Here is a 19,191-nt window from a genome sequence, read left to right on the forward strand (position 1 = left end):
GCCTTCCACATGAAGAGCTTTGTGGGCGATGCATAAGGCTTTACATTTTACCCTTTGGGCAACTGGCAGCCAATGAAGATCCTGAATACCACTTCTGACTGAATGATATTTTGGCAGATCTAGTATAAGTCTTGCTGCAGCGTTTTGTACTGATTGAAGTTTTTTAAGTAAGGTTGCCTGAATATTGATGTAAAGCCCATTACAGTAATCTATTTTGGGTAGAACCAGCGAAGTCACCACTGTCTTTCTAGATTTAGGCGGAATAAAAGGGCAGATTTTTCTTAGCGTCTTTATCATAAAGTAGGCAGTGGACACCACTTTGGATACTTGTGATTTGAGAGCCAATTTATTGTCGATAATAACTCCCAGGTTTTTAGCTTTGGTCACAGGCCTGGGGAGGGGGCGGGGGGCAAGATTGTTTGGCCACCAGTCTGGGGACCAGGGAGGAAAGAGATTCCTGAACATGATTACCTCTGTTTTAGTGGAATTCAATTTCAGACAGTGGTCGCTCATCCACGAGCTAAGTTTGGTCATACAGTCATGAGGCTTGGTGGAGAAGTTGATACCCTTGTCCACTGTCGAGATAACCAATTGGGTATCATCGGCATAAGAGGTAGGAATAACATTAAAACTCCTGATAAGAGGGGCCAATTCTGCAACATAAATGTTAAAAAGGGTAGGGCTCTACGAAGAGCCCTGTGGGACACAACATGGCAAGGAGAAAGGGGCCGATTTAAAATTGCCAAGCTGAACCATTTGTGTTCTCCCAGTTAGAAAAGTGGTGAGAAGAGAGAGAGCAGCTCCTCCAGCTCCTATTGATTTTAACCGTTGCACCAGAAGGTTGTGGTCTACCGTGTCGAATGCAGCGGATAGGTCTAGCAGTATGAGAGCTGCTGACCCACCGCTGTCCAGAGACGACCGGATTGCTTCCGTAGATTTAATCAAGGCCGTTTCCGTACTATGATTAGAGAAAGGGGCCGATTTAAAATTGCCAAGCTGAACCATTTGTGTTCTCCCAGTTAGAAAAGTGGTGAGAAGAGAGAGAGCAGCTCCTCCAGCTCCTATTGATTTTAACCGTTGCACCAGAAGGTTGTGGTCTACCGTGTCGAATGCAGCGGATAGGTCTAGCAGTATGAGAGCTGCTGACCCACCGCTGTCCAGAGACGACCGGATTTCTTCCGTAGTTTTAATCAAGGCCGTTTCCGTACTATGATTAGACCTAAAGCCAAATTGACTATGATCAAGGACATCAGTATTAGAGATGAAAGTAGAGAGTTCTTCGTTGATGATTTTGTCTTTTATTTTTGCTGGTAGGGGGATTCTGGCAATAGGACGATAGTTATTGGGCTCAGTGACATCAAGATTGGATTTCTTTAACAAAGGGAGGATGCACGTCCATTTCCAAACCGAAGGAAAGCATTCTTGTGCCAGCATTTGATTAAACAATTTAGACATATAAGGTCCTATAAAGTGGCCAATACTTTTTAGGACTCTGGGAGGGCAAGGGTCTTCCGGTGAACCTGATTTGGCCATAGAAATAGAGGTGACTATTTGGCAATCAGAGGTGGGGGTAAAATTAAGGAATTAGAGAAAGTGAATTGATTAAACATTTGGACCACCTTGTCTCTAAAGGTGTGAGCAAGGGCGTTACAAAAATCTTGATTGTGATTAGCACAGTCGTTATTACTATTGGATGTTAAAAGTTTAACTGTTTGAAAAAGTTCCTTACTGGAGTGACCAGCTTTTTCAATCCATGAGGTAAAATACTGGCTTTTTTCCGCGATGACTTTTCTTTTAAAATCTGAAAGTAATGCTTTATAATTAGCTTTTTCTGGAGCTTTGTAGTGTTGTCTCCAAACCCTTTCCTGTCTTCTGCAAGCCTGTTTATCCAATCTTAATGCTTCAGAGAACCATGGGGCTAAGGGCAATTTCCTATTACTGTTGATGGTCACAGTGGGAGCAAGGGTGAGGCAGTAAGCCTCCATCCATGAAGTGTAGTTTAGGGCTGCTAAATCGGTATTTGGCTCCAGATCGGACTGGGTTTGGGCCAAATGGTCTATCAATACCTCAGGATTGATACGGTGCCAGTGTCTGCCAGTGGTCTTAATGGGGGCATTGTTCTTTTCATCACGTAGCTGGGTTTTATAACTAAACACAATAGCTTGGTGATCAGACCATGTTACAGGGAGGATGTGGATAAAATGAAGAGCTGGGTTATTGGAGAAAATACCATCTAAGGTGTGTCCCGCAATATGTGTGGGACCTTGGATAAGTTGTGTGAGGCCCAGCCCAGACATCGACTCCAATAGCTCCTTGGTGTCTTTGTCCTCTGGTATTTCCAGGTGAAAATTCCAGTCACCCAAGAGTGTAAGTATTTGTGTTGGAGACTACGTTCAAGGAGTGAGCTTAAACTTGTCAAGAAGTTAGTTCTTGAACCAGGAGCCCGGTAGATTAAAAGACAGTCACAGTCTTGGCCCTGAAATTACAATTTATAATGAAAGGCTTCGCAGTTGGTTGAGGTGACTATAGTGCAGTGGGCACTAAGTTCAGTTTTATGAATCAGTGCAAGGCCACCCCCTCTAGCCAAAGGCCTATCATGCCTAAACACTTTGTATCCAATAGGGACAGCAAAATTAAAATCAGGGTCTACAGCATCATTACCCCAAGTTTCAGTGATAAAAAGAGCATCTATTTTATTATCGGTAATAAAATCTGCTGTTTCGTAGCTGTGTTTTACAAGGGACCTGGCATTAATGATGGCTAACTGTAGGTCTTTGAGCTTAGAAATTGGATTACTCACAAAGTTAAGCGATTTGCATAGTTTTGCTTTACACCCCCGATATTGCACATAGTCGAATTGTATAAGATCTTCCCCCATAAATATATGGCATGCATTCTGTTTAGGAGGGCGTAGTGCTCTAAGGGATTCTCCAGTGTAACTTACTTTGGTAGTTTCAGTGTTGCCAGGATCAGGGGTTCTGGCCCTCGACCTGGTCTTGGCGCAGACGGACTTTCCTTTGGTGCGCCAGCGGCGCTCCCGCTGCGCGCGTCCGCAGCGCTTCCGGGCAAGTGCGGATCTGAATAGGCCCGGTTGGGCACTAGCGCGCTAACCTGGGCGGAAGGAGGGGCCCGGACGTGGGGTATTGTGAGGTCTTCCTTCGGCAACAATCAGCAAAGCCGCGGCGGACCGGGGAAGCCTCAGGGAAAGCCAAGGTATGTGTGCCAAAATAATTTTAGCCCAATAGCAGCAGCAATTTAAAAGATTTTAAAAACCTAAATCATTTTTAAAATCAGTAGTTCGCCGCAAATACAGTACAATTGAGAGTTAAAGTGCTGGTCATAAATTACATGTGGAAAATAGCAGACAGCATTCAGACAGCTTGTAACCCCTTCAGTGGTCTAGAACAGAATTATGAGACCGCCGCGCGTCCCGACCAGCCCGCCTCTAAATAGGCCCGGTTGGGCACTAGCGTGCTAACCTGGGCGGAAGGAGGGGCCCGGAAGTGGGATATTGTGAGGTCTTCCCTCCGCAGCAATCGGCAGAGCCGCGGGGGACCGGGGAAGCCTCAGGGAAAGCCAAGGTATGTGTGCCAAAATAATCTTAGTCCAATAGCAGCAGCAATTTAAAAGAGTTTAAAAACCTAAAGCGTTTTTGAAATTGGTAGTTCGCCGCAAATACAGTACAATTGAGAGTTAAAGTGCTGCTCATAAATTACATGTGCAAAATAGCAGACAGCATTCAGACAGCTTGTAAGCCCTTCAGTGGTCTAGAACAGCAGTATGAGACCTCTGGGGAGAGGTATTGGCAGAATGGGAGAATCTGAGGGAAACCAGCAGTGAAGAGGGAGAGTCAGAGAAGGACACCTTTACACGTGGTTTATGGGTCCCACTCCTGTTTTGTTTCACTAGTCACAGAGGAAAGACATATGGTAAAGAAGTTCTGATTTAATGGACAAACAATATTACATTTATGTCTTCAGCTACAGCCAGATCTTCAGCCTCACAACAGAAATCCCACATCAATTACACCAACAGTCAAACACATGGCAGTACTTCATTCTGTGGCCTGAGGATACTTCCAATGCATTGTGGCTGTATCTGGTAGAATGTCACAACCAACTTTCTGTGGTGTGCTACAAGAAGTACTGTCGTGAGCCAATACATCCAAGGAAGACACCAAAGCAGGAATGGTTAACACTTAGTTTATTGGCGCATCGTAACTCCATGCCAGATGGACCAGACACCAACAAACAGTATCCCCAGCAACTGACATAGAACCCCTACACATGTCATAATCCCACACTCCACAGAAGACCTGATTCGAAAAGGCTAGGGGTGAAGACAGATTAAGACACCGAATAACACATCCCCCTTCTTTCAATGAAACAGAACCTGGACCACAAAACAAACGCAAAAGGAATCCCACACAGGACACTACCCACCACCCACCACCCACCACCCACCACCCACACAGAACAAATAAATGAAGAGCAAAACAACAGCAAAGTAAATCAGCGAGTAACAAAATATTTGAGCCACTCAGGAGAACTCACAGGCCTCCTGCCGCTCTCCAATTTGGCATAAGGCAGGACTTTAAAGCCATCCCGTCCAACATCTTCTTGTGGAATCACCTGGTAGACTTTAGAATTCAAGTCTTACAAAGACAAGTCTGAATCCACACCTCCCAGTGGGGGACTACCTCCATCCCTTTGAAATAGTGCCACCTTTTCATATTCCAGCTTCGTTCACTGTCTAATTTTAACCAATTATGGCCCATCTGTATGACCTTGTAAGGACCACGGAACTTAAACCAGATTTGACGCCACCAGGTTTGACTTTGTCCCAGTCTCCTACTCTTAGGATACCCTCCTTGGTCGAAGAAAGGAATCCTTGATAGTTGAGTTACTTTCACTTTCCCACATCCATGAAGGATACAACTTAGTGGATGGTTTCCTGCCTCTCATCATTTCAAAAGCTGTCTTGTCGTTTACGCATTGGGTGTGGTGTGGTATGCCCACAACATATCTTTGATAGCATTTTGCACATTCTGCCCTGCCCTGCTGGCTAGCTTCAAGGTACCCTTCACCAATCTATTGATTCTTTCAACATGTACATTGCTCTGTGGGTTGTACAGGGAAGTACAGATATGTTTCACCCCCAGATGAGCCAAAAAGGTTTCCATTTCAGATGAAGTAAGCTGTGCACCATTGTCGATGATAAGTTTCAGTGGCACACCTTCTCTTCTAAAAATCTCCTCCAATAAGTCAATAGTGGTTTTGGTACTAATGTTTCTCAAAAATACTACTTCAAACCACTGTTATATGGCATCTACCAAAACAGCAGCAACCGTTCTTGCTCAGACAAAAATGTGAAAGGAACAATGACATCTAAGCTGACTTTTTGCCAGACGGAGTCTGCTTCACCCATATGTAATAGTGTGGCCTTGACAGACCCACCTACTTTCAATCTTTTCACAGAATTTGTACATGTGATACAAATATCAACCCACCTCTTTACATCAGAATCCATTTTAGGCCACCAGAAATTATCCTTCACCCTTTTGAGAGTGAAGGTTTGTTTCATGTGGCCCTCATGTGGTAAGGCAATTAATGTTGGTATCAGAGTCACAGGATGAACACATCTCTCACACCCGAGGATAATGCAATCAGGATTAACAGATAATTCTTCCACCACTTTAGAATAAGGTCCAACATTATCCGAATATCTACTCTCCCTCTTGACTCCCTCTTTGACCATTCTGGTTACAGCTTTAAATTATTGATCTTTGTCTAAAGATTCCACTCATTCACGTTTGGAGATTGCACTGTGCCCTTCAGTTAAGATTTCATCAATATTTGCCACAACTGAATACTTTGCCACCCTCACACGTTTTTTCAGGTAACCTGGAAAGTCACTTTATTTTCCCAGCCAGGCAAATATTCAATTGTGAAGTCACATTCTTGTAACTTGACGTCCAATCTTGAGAGACGAGTTGAGCAATTTCTAAAACCATTGGGTGCTAATACCTTCAACAGAGGCTTGTGATCAGTTCTTAGAATCACTCTAAACCACAAATAAAAGTGTGAAAGTGGAAAGTAGCTCATACAGCTGCCAATGCCTCCAGCTAGATGACTGAGTAATTTCTCTCGGTGTTTGAGAGGGAGCAGGATGCAAAGGCTACTGTCCTTTTAACACCATAATGTACCTGTGATAGGAAGGCACCCACACAACTGTGCTTGCATCCACAGTGAGTATAGTCTTTAAATTGCACTAAAATGAAGACAACATTTTTGCATTGGAAATCTCTTCCTTAATACCAGAGTATGCATTATCTTGAGAGAATCCTTACTCAAATGTCTACCCTTTCCTAAGTAAATCTCATAAAGGTTCAGATTTAGTGTAACATGTCATTATGAGAGTCAATGCTTTCTCCGAATATAAGGATCTCATCTTGAAAGAAAATGGCATTCCTTACACCCACCAGAATTGTGGAGATAAGTCTCTGAGTCACGCTTGCAGCGGATGACAGTCTGAAGGGCAATCTGTTAAATTGAAAGACACCTTCAGCTTTAACAAAAGCAGTAAGGTGTTTAGAGTCAGGATGGAGCATTACCTGGTGGTAAGCACTTTTGAGGTCCAATTTAGAAAAAAAAATCCTAAGCCAATAACAAGACTAACTCTGTAATACTTGGTATGGGAAACCAATCTATTACTACATTCTGAGTTAATATGCAAAGGTCAACACAAATTCTCAAGGACCCATCAGCCTTTTTTGTGATCACTACAGGAGAGAACCATTGTATGGCTTCAACAGGTTCAATGCCACCATTGGATACCATCTGATCAACAATTGTTTTGACTTCCTCTCTCATGACAATGGGAATTTTCCTAGAAGTATTTATCACTGGAATAGTTTCTTTCTTTAAAATGATTTTGTGGGTATAATCTTTGTCCACTCCCAACTTACTGTTAAACACTGGTGCAAATTGTTCTAATACTTTGTTCATATCATCCTCACTCACTACCAAGGCCTGCTGCTCTGGGATTTACTACAATGTGTAGGTCATACTGATGAGACCAACCAAAAATAGGTGGACCATCAGCAGCAACATGAATCTTCCCCTTAGTGTGACGCTCGTAAAACAGGATATCAGCATCAAAATACCCCATTACACCAATGTTGACTCCTTGATAACCCTTTAGTACAACATTGGCATTATTCAACATTTTACGAGGCCACACGGTGTCAAACAATTGTTTTGAAATGATGGTGTACAGAGAGCCAGAGTCTACCATCAGAGTCACCACCTTTCCATCCACTACAAAATCCGCTTTGGGGCATAAACGCCTCTTTGAATCATCCAATTCATCTTGTTCCAATTGATTAGACAGGTCAGAATTCACCAATAAAATTATATGTTCCATAAGACCCTCTAACTCTTCAACCATAGCAACCTTTGCTTTGTTGGCTTGCCATGCAAACAAAATGGCCCTTCCTACCACACATATGGCAATCTTTGCCCAAAGGAGTTGGCCTAACGGCTAGGGCGCTCGACCTCGGACATGGGGATCTGGGTTCGAGTCTCATTAATGACACCAAAACCTCCTGTGATTCTGGGCAAATCACTTAATCTTCCCGTGCCTAAAATGAATGTGTGTCCTCATGTAACGTAACTGGTGATATGTAAAGCGCTCTGATACCTGATTCGGTTCGGGTCTAGTTTGCGCTATATAAAAAACTCTGCAAAGCGAAACAAGACTTGGAATCTGCTATGTGGAAATTGCTGCCACATCAATAGCAAAAGTGTGTGTTGGGTCTATCCTGCGCAGCAACTAGTTCTTGCAGAAGGGTTGCGAGTAAAGGAAGTAGTGGTTGATTTCATCTTGACAAAGTTAATTAAATCTGATTCATAGTCCAACTCCGTTACATCAATGTGCTCCCTTATGCTCCTTTTTTTTCATTTTCTACATGCACTTCTGCGATTCTTATACACCCTTAGTGATTTTTATGGCTTCCTTAAAAGGGGGATCCGCAGCCACCCACAGTCGTTTTTGCATCTTCTTATTTCTGCATTGTAACAATTAACTGGTCTCGTATGGGACCAAATTTGCACTTTATAGCAAGTTCCCTTAGAATGGCAGTGTTCACAAATGAGCAATATCCCTCTCTGTAGGATCAGGCTCTATGGTAATGCCAAGTGTGAGGAACTCAAAAGAGGTGAGGGAGCAGCTGACGGTAGGGAGGACTAGCTGCCGAGGCAAGTGAACTTTTTATTTGAAGTATTTGCTGGATGCCGGCACGGAGGGACTGAATATGAGGACAAGGAAGACACAAATCTAGTCAAAGTTGCCGTGCACACCTAATTTCCACTGTTTAAACCGTTGTACTCCATTTTCTCCATTTTAAACGTTTTTGCGTGCACCCTGGATGTACGTGGTCCACCCGTTTGCCACGTAAAAGTTTAACATTAATCAAGATGAATGGAGCGTCTTGGCGCCCCAAATCCAGACGCACTGCTGTAATCATTAATTTTGCGCTTATTGATATAAGTTCCATTATTTACTCCAAAGGATCCAAAAATACTCCATAGATTCGAATGATGTTATTTCCTTTATTTCCAATGTACTATCAACACATGATTAGCCAATGTTTATCGATGATACTTCTCCTACCACGGATATGCCACAACAGGCCTTTTTCCGGGCACGTATCTCAAACATTATACATCCTTAATATTCAATGCTGATGTAACCCAATGCATTTCAAACTTTTATAAGTTCTTCCTCAGGGGTCCACTGAAAATTAAACAAAAACATTGCTGTAAACATATTGCTTAAATTACTACAATTAAATACAATTTGCACCAAAGTAACATGGTTCTGCTGTTCGTTTAGATCACCCCATGGTTATACATGTTTTACGCGCTGCCCTCAGAACTCGGAGCTAAAATGCTACCGTAATTGCATTAAAGCGAATCACCTTACTGACTTAGCTATCCCAATATTAAACCCTTCTTGATCCAACACTCGGTCTCCCGTATGCCGCCCCCGTTGATAACCTCCAACTCTCAATCCTGGTTTACCTTGCCACAATTTCATACCTGTAATATTAAGTTCTTCAAACACGCACGGTGGCGTTGTCAAACTGCACGCCATCTTCTCCCGTGAAATAAACTGTTAGCATGGAAACCCGCCCTTTTTAACCTAGCCTATCCCAGCCTGTCATTACCTTCCACTCTGCAAGATACTACCTCTCCCATAATACATTTCTGCCCACAACCGGGTCTCTCTGCACCCACGTGATTCACCTGCTATTTTCTCGCTGTTCCCCGCCCACCCTGTTGATCATATCTACTGCGCATAAAAACGATCTTTCTGACCATGTAATGTTTATACAAAAATCTTATGTATAAACATTACATGGTCAGAAAGATCGTTTTTATGCGCAGTAGATATGATCAACAGGGTGGGCGGGGAACAGCGAGAAAATAGCAGGTGAATCACGTGGGTGCAGAGAGACCCGGTTGTGGGCAGAAATGTATTATGGGAGAGGTAGTATCTTGCAGAGTGGAAGGTAATGACAGGCTGGGATAGGCTAGGTTAAAAAGGGCGGGTTTCCATGCTAACAGTTTATTTCACGGGAGAAGATGGCGTGCAGTTTGACAACGCCACCGTGCGTGTTTGAAGAACTTAATATTACAGGTATGAAATTGTGGCAAGGTAAACCAGGATTGAGAGTTGGAGGTTATCAACGGGGGCGGCATACGGGAGACCGAGTGTTGGATCAAGAAGGGTTTAATATTGGGATAGCTAAGTCAGTAAGGTGATTCGCTTTAATGCAATTACGGTAGCATTTTAGCTCCGAGTTCTGAGGGCAGCGCGTAAAACATGTATAACCATGGGGTGATCTAAACGAACAGCAGAACCATGTTACTTTGGTGCAAATTGTATTTAATTGTAGTAATTTAAGCAATATGTTTACAGCAATGTTTTTGTTTAATTTTCAGTGGACCCCTGAGGAAGAACTTATAAAAGTTTGAAATGCATTGGGTTACATCAGCATTGAATATTAAGGATGTATAATGTTTGAGATACGTGCCCGGAAAAAGGCCTGTTGTGGCATATCCGTGGTAGGAGAAGTATCATCGATAAACATTGGCTAATCATGTGTTGATAGTACATTGGAAATAAAGGAAATAACATCATTCGAATCTATGGAGTATTTTTGGATCCTTTGGAGTAAATAATGGAACTTATATCAATAAGCGCAAAATTAATGATTACAGCAGTGCGTCTGGATTTGGGGCGCCAAGACGCTCCATTCATCTTGATTAATGTTAAACTTTTACGTGGCAAACGGGTGGACCACGTACATCCAGGGTGCACGCAAAAACGTTTAAAATGGAGAAAATGGAGTACAACGGTTTAAACAGTGGAAATTAGGTGTGCACGGCAACTTTGACTAGATTTGTGAATATTTTTCTCTGCCCGACCTGCAAGTAGCACCCACAGAAAGAAATGAATAAGCTAAATCAACACACGTCTGATGGACTAAAAACTCACATGAAAAGCACATCTTTAAAAAGTTAATGAAACTGGCTTGGACGCATTTTGCTTTCATTGAGCAAGGACATGAGCTTTATGAATTATTATTTACAATGCGGTTTATCACTGTTTTTTACGTCGTTGGAATGTGTTACGTAAAAAATCTTATGTATAAACATTACATGGTCAGAAAGATCGTTTTTATGCGCAGTAGATATGATCAACAGGGTGGGCGGGGAACAGCGAGAAAATAGCAGGTGAATCACGTGGGTGCAGAGAGACCCGGTTGTGGGCAGAAATGTATTATGGGAGAGGTAGTATCTTGCAGAGTGGAAGGTAATGACAGGCTGGGATAGGCTAGGTTAAAAAGGGCGGGTTTCCATGCTAACAGTTTATTTCACGGGAGAAGATGGCGTGCAGTTTGACAACGCCACCGTGCGTGTTTGAAGAACTTAATATTACAGGTATGAAATTGTGGCAAGGTAAACCAGGATTGAGAGTTGGAGGTTATCAACGGGGGCGGCATACGGGAGACCGAGTGTTGGATCAAGAAGGGTTTAATATTGGGATAGCTAAGTCAGTAAGGTGATTCGCTTTAATGCAATTACGGTAGCATTTTAGCTCCGAGTTCTGAGGGCAGCGCGTAAAACATGTATAACCATGGGGTGATCTAAACGAACAGCAGAACCATGTTACTTTGGTGCAAATTGTATTTAATTGTAGTAATTTAAGCAATATGTTTACAGCAATGTTTTTGTTTAATTTTCAGTGGACCCCTGAGGAAGAACTTATAAAAGTTTGAAATGCATTGGGTTACATCAGCATTGAATATTAAGGATGTATAATGTTTGAGATACGTGCCCGGAAAAAGGCCTGTTGTGGCATATCCGTGGTAGGAGAAGTATCATCAATAAACATTGGCTAATCATGTGTTGATAGTACATTGGAAATAAAGGAAATAACATCATTCGAATCTATGGAGTATTTTTGGATCCTTTGGAGTAAATAATGGAACTTATATCAATAAGCGCAAAATTAATGATTACAGCAGTGCGTCTGGATTTGGGGCGCCAAGACGCTCCATTCATCTTGATTAATGTTAAACTTTTACGTGGCAAACGGGTGGACCACGTACATCCAGGGTGCACGCAAAAACGTTTAAAATGGAGAAAATGGAGTACAACGGTTTAAACAGTGGAAATTAGGTGTGCACGGCAACTTTGACTAGATTTGTGAATATTTTTCTCTGCCCGACCTGCAAGTAGCACCCACAGAAAGAAATGAATAAGCTAAATCAACACACGTCTGATGGACTAAAAACTCACATGAAAAGCACATCTTTAAAAAGTTAATGAAACTGGCTTGGACGCATTTTGCTTTCATTGAGCAAGGACATGAGCTTTATGAATTATTATTTACAATGCGGTTTATCACTGTTTTTTACGTCGTTGGAATGTGTTACGTAAAAAATCTTATGTATAAACATTACATGGTCAGAAAGATCGTTTTTATGCGCAGTAGATATGATCAACAGGGTGGGCGGGGAACAGCGAGAAAATAGCAGGTGAATCACGTGGGTGCAGAGAGACCCGGTTGTGGGCAGAAATGTATTATGGGAGAGGTAGTATCTTGCAGAGTGGAAGGTAATGACAGGCTGGGATAGGCTAGGTTAAAAAGGGCGGGTTTCCATGCTAACAGTTTATTTCACGGGAGAAGATGGCGTGCAGTTTGACAACGCCACCGTGCGTGTTTGAAGAACTTAATATTACAGGTATGAAATTGTGGCAAGGTAAACCAGGATTGAGAGTTGGAGGTTATCAACGGGGGCGGCATACGGGAGACCGAGTGTTGGATCAAGAAGGGTTTAATATTGGGATAGCTAAGTCAGTAAGGTGATTCGCTTTAATGCAATTACGGTAGCATTTTAGCTCCGAGTTCTGAGGGCAGCGCGTAAAACATGTATAACCATGGGGTGATCTAAACGAACAGCAGAACCATGTTACTTTGGTGCAAATTGTATTTAATTGTAGTAATTTAAGCAATATGTTTACAGCAATGTTTTTGTTTAATTTTCAGTGGACCCCTGAGGAAGAACTTATAAAAGTTTGAAATGCATTGGGTTACATCAGCATTGAATATTAAGGATGTATAATGTTTGAGATACGTGCCCGGAAAAAGGCCTGTTGTGGCATATCCGTGGTAGGAGAAGTATCATCGATAAACATTGGCTAATCATGTGTTGATAGTACATTGGAAATAAAGGAAATAACATCATTCGAATCTATGGAGTATTTTTGGATCCTTTGGAGTAAATAATGGAACTTATATCAATAAGCGCAAAATTAATGATTACAGCAGTGCGTCTGGATTTGGGGCGCCAAGACGCTCCATTCATCTTGACAAGGAAGACACAACATCTGCACTGGCTTGTGAGTACTGTGTGTTGGAAAGAAGAGTCAATTCACTATGCTTGCGATTGAAGACAGAGCCGGTGAGAGAGGGCGATGATGGGAAGGTGGCGCGAGGAGGTGCGTGTTCGAGGGATGTATGAAAAAGAAGGCGGTCTTAATTTAAAACAAATAGTTGAAGTGGAGGACAAGCGGAGGTTGAGCCGGGCAGCACTTGAGTGAAAGAACAAATACTTTGAAAGTGAGGCAATCCTACATCACCAATGACAGCATGAAGCAACATAGGCAGGACACAGGGTTCCTTTAACAAGCTCCAGGCTCCGGAGACAGCTGGTGGCTCGATGGTGGTGTCTGGCACATCCCATCCTGTCACTAAAATGCAGTGAGCAAATTCATCCAAGGAAGACACCAAAGCAGGAACGGTTAACACATAGTTTACTGGAGCATAGGTACCCCATTCCAGAGGAACCAGACACCAATCAACAGTATCCCCAACAACTGACATAGAACCCCCACACATGTCATAACCCCACATTCCACAGAAGACCTGACACAAGAGTTAGGGGTGAAGACAGACTAAGACACAGTATAACAAGTGCTTTTTTTCAGTGATGAGACACATCCACACCTTTATTCAGTTCCCACTAAAGCAGGATTTAGCCAATGTGTAGGGGGACTTCTACAGTTTCAGTCGCTACCAATTGTGGATGGAGCAATTGATGGCACACATATTACCTTAGTGCCACCACGCAACAGGTAACATGTTTACCAGCATTAAAAACACTTCCATTTGATTAGTGTGTGAGGTGCATGCTTTCCTGATTATTACATCACAAGCATCTGTGCAAGTTTCCTCAACTATGCTCATGATTCTATTGTTCTACAGAACCGCACCATACCCCTGCAAATGTCGCACGTTGGACCTGGGAGGGCCTGGGTTGAGGTCAGTACAATATTTCATGATATATTATATGGAATTTCTAGTTTAACAATCTGAAATTGTATTACTATTTGAAAGAGACTCAGCTTATCCCAACTGACCATGGGCTGAGGAATCCAATGACACCATGGGAATTCTGCTTCAATGAGGCCCATTGAAGAACAAGGTGGCCAAAGGTGTGAGCTTTCGGGCTCGTAAAGGCCAGATTTTGTTGTTTGATCAAAGGTGGTGCGTCAAAATAACCATGGCTTTCTACATGCTCTACAGCATCACCCTGCGACGGAACATCACTTACATTACAAAGGATGGAGACCATGTTGAGCCACCAGGTGAGGATCCTAAAATGTCAAATGAAGTTGATAATGGTGAAGAGGAAGGAGTTGACTAACTTCAAGATATCATTGATAACTTCTCATGACTGTAAGTATCTGTACATGGTATTATTTCTCAGTTCAACCAACTATCAATGTGATGATGTGGTGGTACGTCTTAGGAAAGGCAAGTTCAGGCCAAATCAGTTTGTTGTTCAAGGTTTAAACACATTGAAACTGTGCTCAGTTACATTGTGTCTCTCACATTATTTTATGGAGCTGTGTTCTCCAAAAGTTGATATTGGTATGTGTCTATTATGCAATGTGTTATTGGTAATCTTTGGTTTTGATATTTATTAAGCTTCTTCACCATATCCTCTTCATTTGGAAATTTAAGAGTTGTGACAATTGCAGGCATATGTTGTTGTTTAGAAGTACAAATGAAACATGGTATGATCCTGGGATTGACAGACACAGACTCTGGGTAAAAAAATCTGGTACCAAGGCAACTTGCACTGTGATTTGAAGGAGGATTTGAAGTTTACATAGGACCTGTTCACTGCCGTGTGTTGACACTAAGGCTATAAGTGTGCCATTGTTAGCTCAATGGGAAGGTAAAAGTGCCTCCAAGGGATTTATTAACGTATTCTAACTTGAATTATTTGTGTAATCAATTTATAAGGTCAGATAAATGGTTACACTAGGTGGTGGTTAATTCCGGCTTTTTAATGCCTCAGTCTAATGGTGTTCACAGAATAAAGACTTTTATCCTATATGATCCAAATCATCAATGCACCAGTATGCAGAGCAAATAAAGAGCAAAAACAGGTGTATATAGAAATGTTTTCACTTTTATCTTACTCAAATGAGGGTACTTTTATAAACATTATACAAACAATGTGACAGAAAGATAACAAAATCAATTTAAAGGCCTTCACTGTAACAGTTGTGGATTCTTAGTAAGAGGAAAGGTGTCCACAATTGTTCCAGTGAAGGCATTTAGTTAATTGTGTTACCTTTCTGTCACATTGTTTGCATAATGTTTATAAAAGTATCCTAATTTGAGGGTTGCTGAGGTGTTACAGCTACAGGAGATAGTGTTCGTTTTGACCTTGTTGCAATAAGGGTAATTTAGTCCTCTAGGGGCAGGTCTTCCTTAGGACATAAGGAGAGCGGGAGAAGAGGGGACAACTTAGAGTGAGGTTCAGTCAGGATACAGCCCCGCAGAGGAATTGCAGCATATTAAGTTGATTTCAGGAAAGTGGAAACAGAAGTGTTGATAGTTTTAAACACAGGGGAATTAATCACCCATAGCATCTCATGGAGCAGTAATCATGGATTCTGGGGGATCCAGCTGGCCTCTTCGAGTGCACCAGGGTCGAAATGTCAACACTCGCACCCTCTGAGCCTGTACCTGATGGCACCCCAGTCTTGCCTTTCCAAAGATGAATCTTCTCTGTATCACAGCGGAAAACCATAAATAATAATATTTTGTGAATCCACAATGGACAGGCTGATATGTATAAACTGGCACCACTATAAACTATGACCAGTTCTACAATGTACACATTGAATGATTATTGAATCTACCATTTGGATTTCCCTCCTCTATTTTTACCTATCCTACTTCACAAGCACTTTTCCCCTTTGGAGCAACCTTTTACTTTAGATTGAATATTGAATATAGTGACCTGTCATAAGAGAATTTGAATAATAAACAGTCACTATTTGTAGCGATATTTGTGTGCCTTTTGAGGTTTCTGAGGATATTGCTATTTACATGTAAATGTTGGTACATTTATGTTTTTCGACTAATGATTGTTTTTCAACACAGAATCAAAGTCATAAGGCAGTCTAGGATCATTGTTTCCTATACCGATTATTACCCAGGTCCGTGGACTAGTACGGTCACCCCATTATACCATAATGAATGGCCCTCTGGAATACGAGGTCACCCCCTGGATGGTACATACCATTTCTGCAGCATATTTGTTTTCCCCTGCAGAAGTCAAAATGAGAAATATATTTTTAGGGCCTTGGCCCTTGTAGCATAAAAGCTGAACCCTTTGGGGGACTTTTTTGCATGGTTGTTTTCCCCTATGGGGTGTGATCATGCCCACAAGGAGGGCATGATCTGCGGTCAAGGGAAAACAATTTGGCAGTCAAATGTCCTGGTGTTCGGTCTATTGATAGTTATTTTTCCATTAAAGTTTGAGGTTTACAAATGCTTCTGGGTGAGAAAACCTGCTGACATTCAGACAAAATTACACCCCCCTAGACTCTCCACGAGTATAGTTTTCAGAAACATGCAGGCTTGATAGGTTTCCCTGGGTGCTGGTTGAGCTAGGGCCCCTAATCCACTGCGTGGTTTTGAGTAGAATATCTTGATGTGTACATGTTGTGATTTGGACCCTCTCCTGTTGCACATATTAGTCCCTTTCACACAAATAGGATACAACTTTTATCAGGAGAATGGCCGGAACGCTGGATGGTTGTACATTTTTGGACCTCTGCAGATTCTGCATCTCTACCTCTCCGAAATATAAAGATATTTGTATTTTAGCCGAAGTTTGAGGATTGTGAGGGCCACATTCTTTCTTTTGACCATGGTCCACATGTTGAATGATGTAACCTGTGGGAATGAGGATTATTATGATGTACAAGGACATTAGGATGATCCATGTTTCAGTGATTTAAAAAAATGCATTGTTGTTGTAATAAGTGATAAATATTGGTAAGTCTGGAGTATGTAGAATGGAGTACTAAAGAGTGTGCATTGATGAGTGCAGGTTGAAGTGTGCGTGGTGTGTGTGTCCATAAGATGTGTTACTACTGTATGCATTCTATCTGATCACATGCCACTTTTATTCACAATGTATGTGTTCTTTTTCATAGCTGATAAAAAATTGGAGTCAATGAAAATGAAAAATGAAAGCTTGATTACAGAGTTTCTACTCAGTGGCCTATCTCAGGACCCGACTGTAAGGATTTTTCTCTTTCTTTTATTTTTGATGGTATACACTTTGACTCTCATTGGAAATATAAGCCTTACCATAGCCTGTATCAGTGACCGTCGGCTTCATACTCCAATGTACTTCTTACTGGGAAACCTTTCATTGGTGGACATTTGTTATGCATCTGTGACGGTTCCTAACATGTTGGCCCAACTTCTTGTTAGAAGTAGGATCAGCTTCACTGGCTGTGCCGCTCAGATGTTCACTTCATTGATTTTCGGTGGTACAGAATGTGTGCTCCTTGCACTTATGGCATATGATCGTTATGTAGCCATCGCATTTCCCCTGCACTATACAGTCAACATGCGCAGATCTATTTGTATTACATTAGCATCATGCTGTTGGGTATGTGGCGGTGTAATAGCATTCACAGCCACATTTGTTATACTGCGATTGCCTATATGTGGGTCTAAAATTAATCACTTTTATTGTGAGTCCACTGCTCTTCTGAAGATGGCATGTGTGGATATATATGTCACAGAGAAGATCATCTTCTGTTTAGGAATCTTTGTACTTTTGATACCGAGCTTCTTCACTGCAATCTCCTACATCCGAATCATTATCACAGTTATGAGAATACGCTCCTCCAAAGCCAGATTAAAAGTCTTCTCTACATGTACCCCTCATCTGATCATTGTCACCATGTTCTACAGCACCGCCATCTACATGTACATGAAACCAGTGTCTAAAAACTCTGAAGATTGGGATAAATTGATCTCTGTGTTTTACACTGTGACTCCACCAATGCTCAACCCCATTATCTACAGTCTACGAAATAAGGATGTGAAGATGGCTCTTCAGAAAGTTTTCTTAAGGGCACATTTTGAATTCAGATTTATTTTTGGTCAGCATCTGTTCAAAAGATGAGTGTTTGAAAATCAGTTGCAGTTATGTGAAATATAAGAACCCCTTCAGCTAAATCACGTATGTGATTGCAGAATCCAAACCAAGGTTACATTATAAGTTGATCACTGATATATCATTGATAACCACAGATTATACAAGGTTAAGGTAACAAAGGTGGAACATAAAACCAAATTACATTTCCCTTGTCTCATTATTAGGGGTACATCATTGATTAAGATAGAATGTAATTGAACATAATTGCATGGCTGCAGAAGCTAAATCCGTGATGAATGTTAAGCATTGAAAGTTTGGTATTATTGATAATGAAAAATGAAGCTTGTTCCCCACAATATTAAGAGGATTGACTCACTGTATGACATGAACACAAAGCATAGGGAGATTCTGACCTTTTGAGAATTCCTGGTGGTCCAAAAGTGAGTAGATTACTATAGGTTCACTGACAAAATATTAATGTTAAAAATATAGAAGTACAAAATATTGATAAAAAAAATAAAAAATGCAGAAAAATTGACTCTATATACTTAAACAGGTAAAAAAAATACCCCCCTAAAAATATTAATGTTAAAAATATAGTTGTACAAAATGTTGATTTGTATATATATAATATTCACCGAAAAAACCAATAGGTTTCACACACGTTATAGTTAGGAATTAGCATTTAAAAAACCTTGCAAATTCATTGAAAAAACCATAGGTTTCACATCAGTTATAGTTAGCCGGACAATTTACTCATACAAAACCATTGAAATTCCCACTTTATAGTTAGTTGTACTGACTATAACTGGCGCGCCGCAATGCACTGCTGAAAACCTATGTTTTTTTCAGTGAATTTGCAAGGTTTTTTAAATGCTAATTCCTAACTATAACGTTTGTGAAACCTATGGTTTTTTTCTGTGAATTTGCAAGGTTTTTTAAATGCTAATTCCTAACTATAACGTGTGTGAAACCTATGGTTTTTTCAGTGAATATATATATATATATATATATAACAGGCAGAATCTTAACCTTTGCTCGCAAATTTGATGCGACAAGGAGACGACTTGCCCAAGGCAATGCAGCAATCAACGCTGTGGATACTGAAGAATGGGAGGTAGAAGTCTCGGATG

General features: G+C 41.3%; 1 protein-coding gene across 1 annotated transcript; it reads left to right on the forward strand.

Annotated features, from left to right (window-relative positions):
• The first annotated feature begins 17,119 nt into the window (after window positions 1-17,119).
• LOC144769710 (olfactory receptor 2D2-like) lies at window positions 17,120-18,085 on the forward strand. The gene has a single exon (XM_078653891.1). It carries the CDS (start codon window positions 17,120-17,122, stop codon window positions 18,083-18,085), a length of 966 nt encoding a protein of 321 aa, XP_078510017.1.
• The last annotated feature ends 1,106 nt before the right edge of the window (window positions 18,086-19,191 follow it).

This window comes from Lissotriton helveticus, chromosome 7 (assembly GCF_964261635.1).
Source record: "Lissotriton helveticus chromosome 7, aLisHel1.1, whole genome shotgun sequence".
NCBI classification, from domain to species: Eukaryota; Metazoa; Chordata; class Amphibia; order Caudata; family Salamandridae; genus Lissotriton; species Lissotriton helveticus.

Coding starts and splice junctions, on each gene's coding strand:
- LOC144769710 (XM_078653891.1), top strand. CDS start 17,120: ATGAAAATGAAAAATGAAAGCTTGATTACAGAGTTTCTACTCAGTGGC.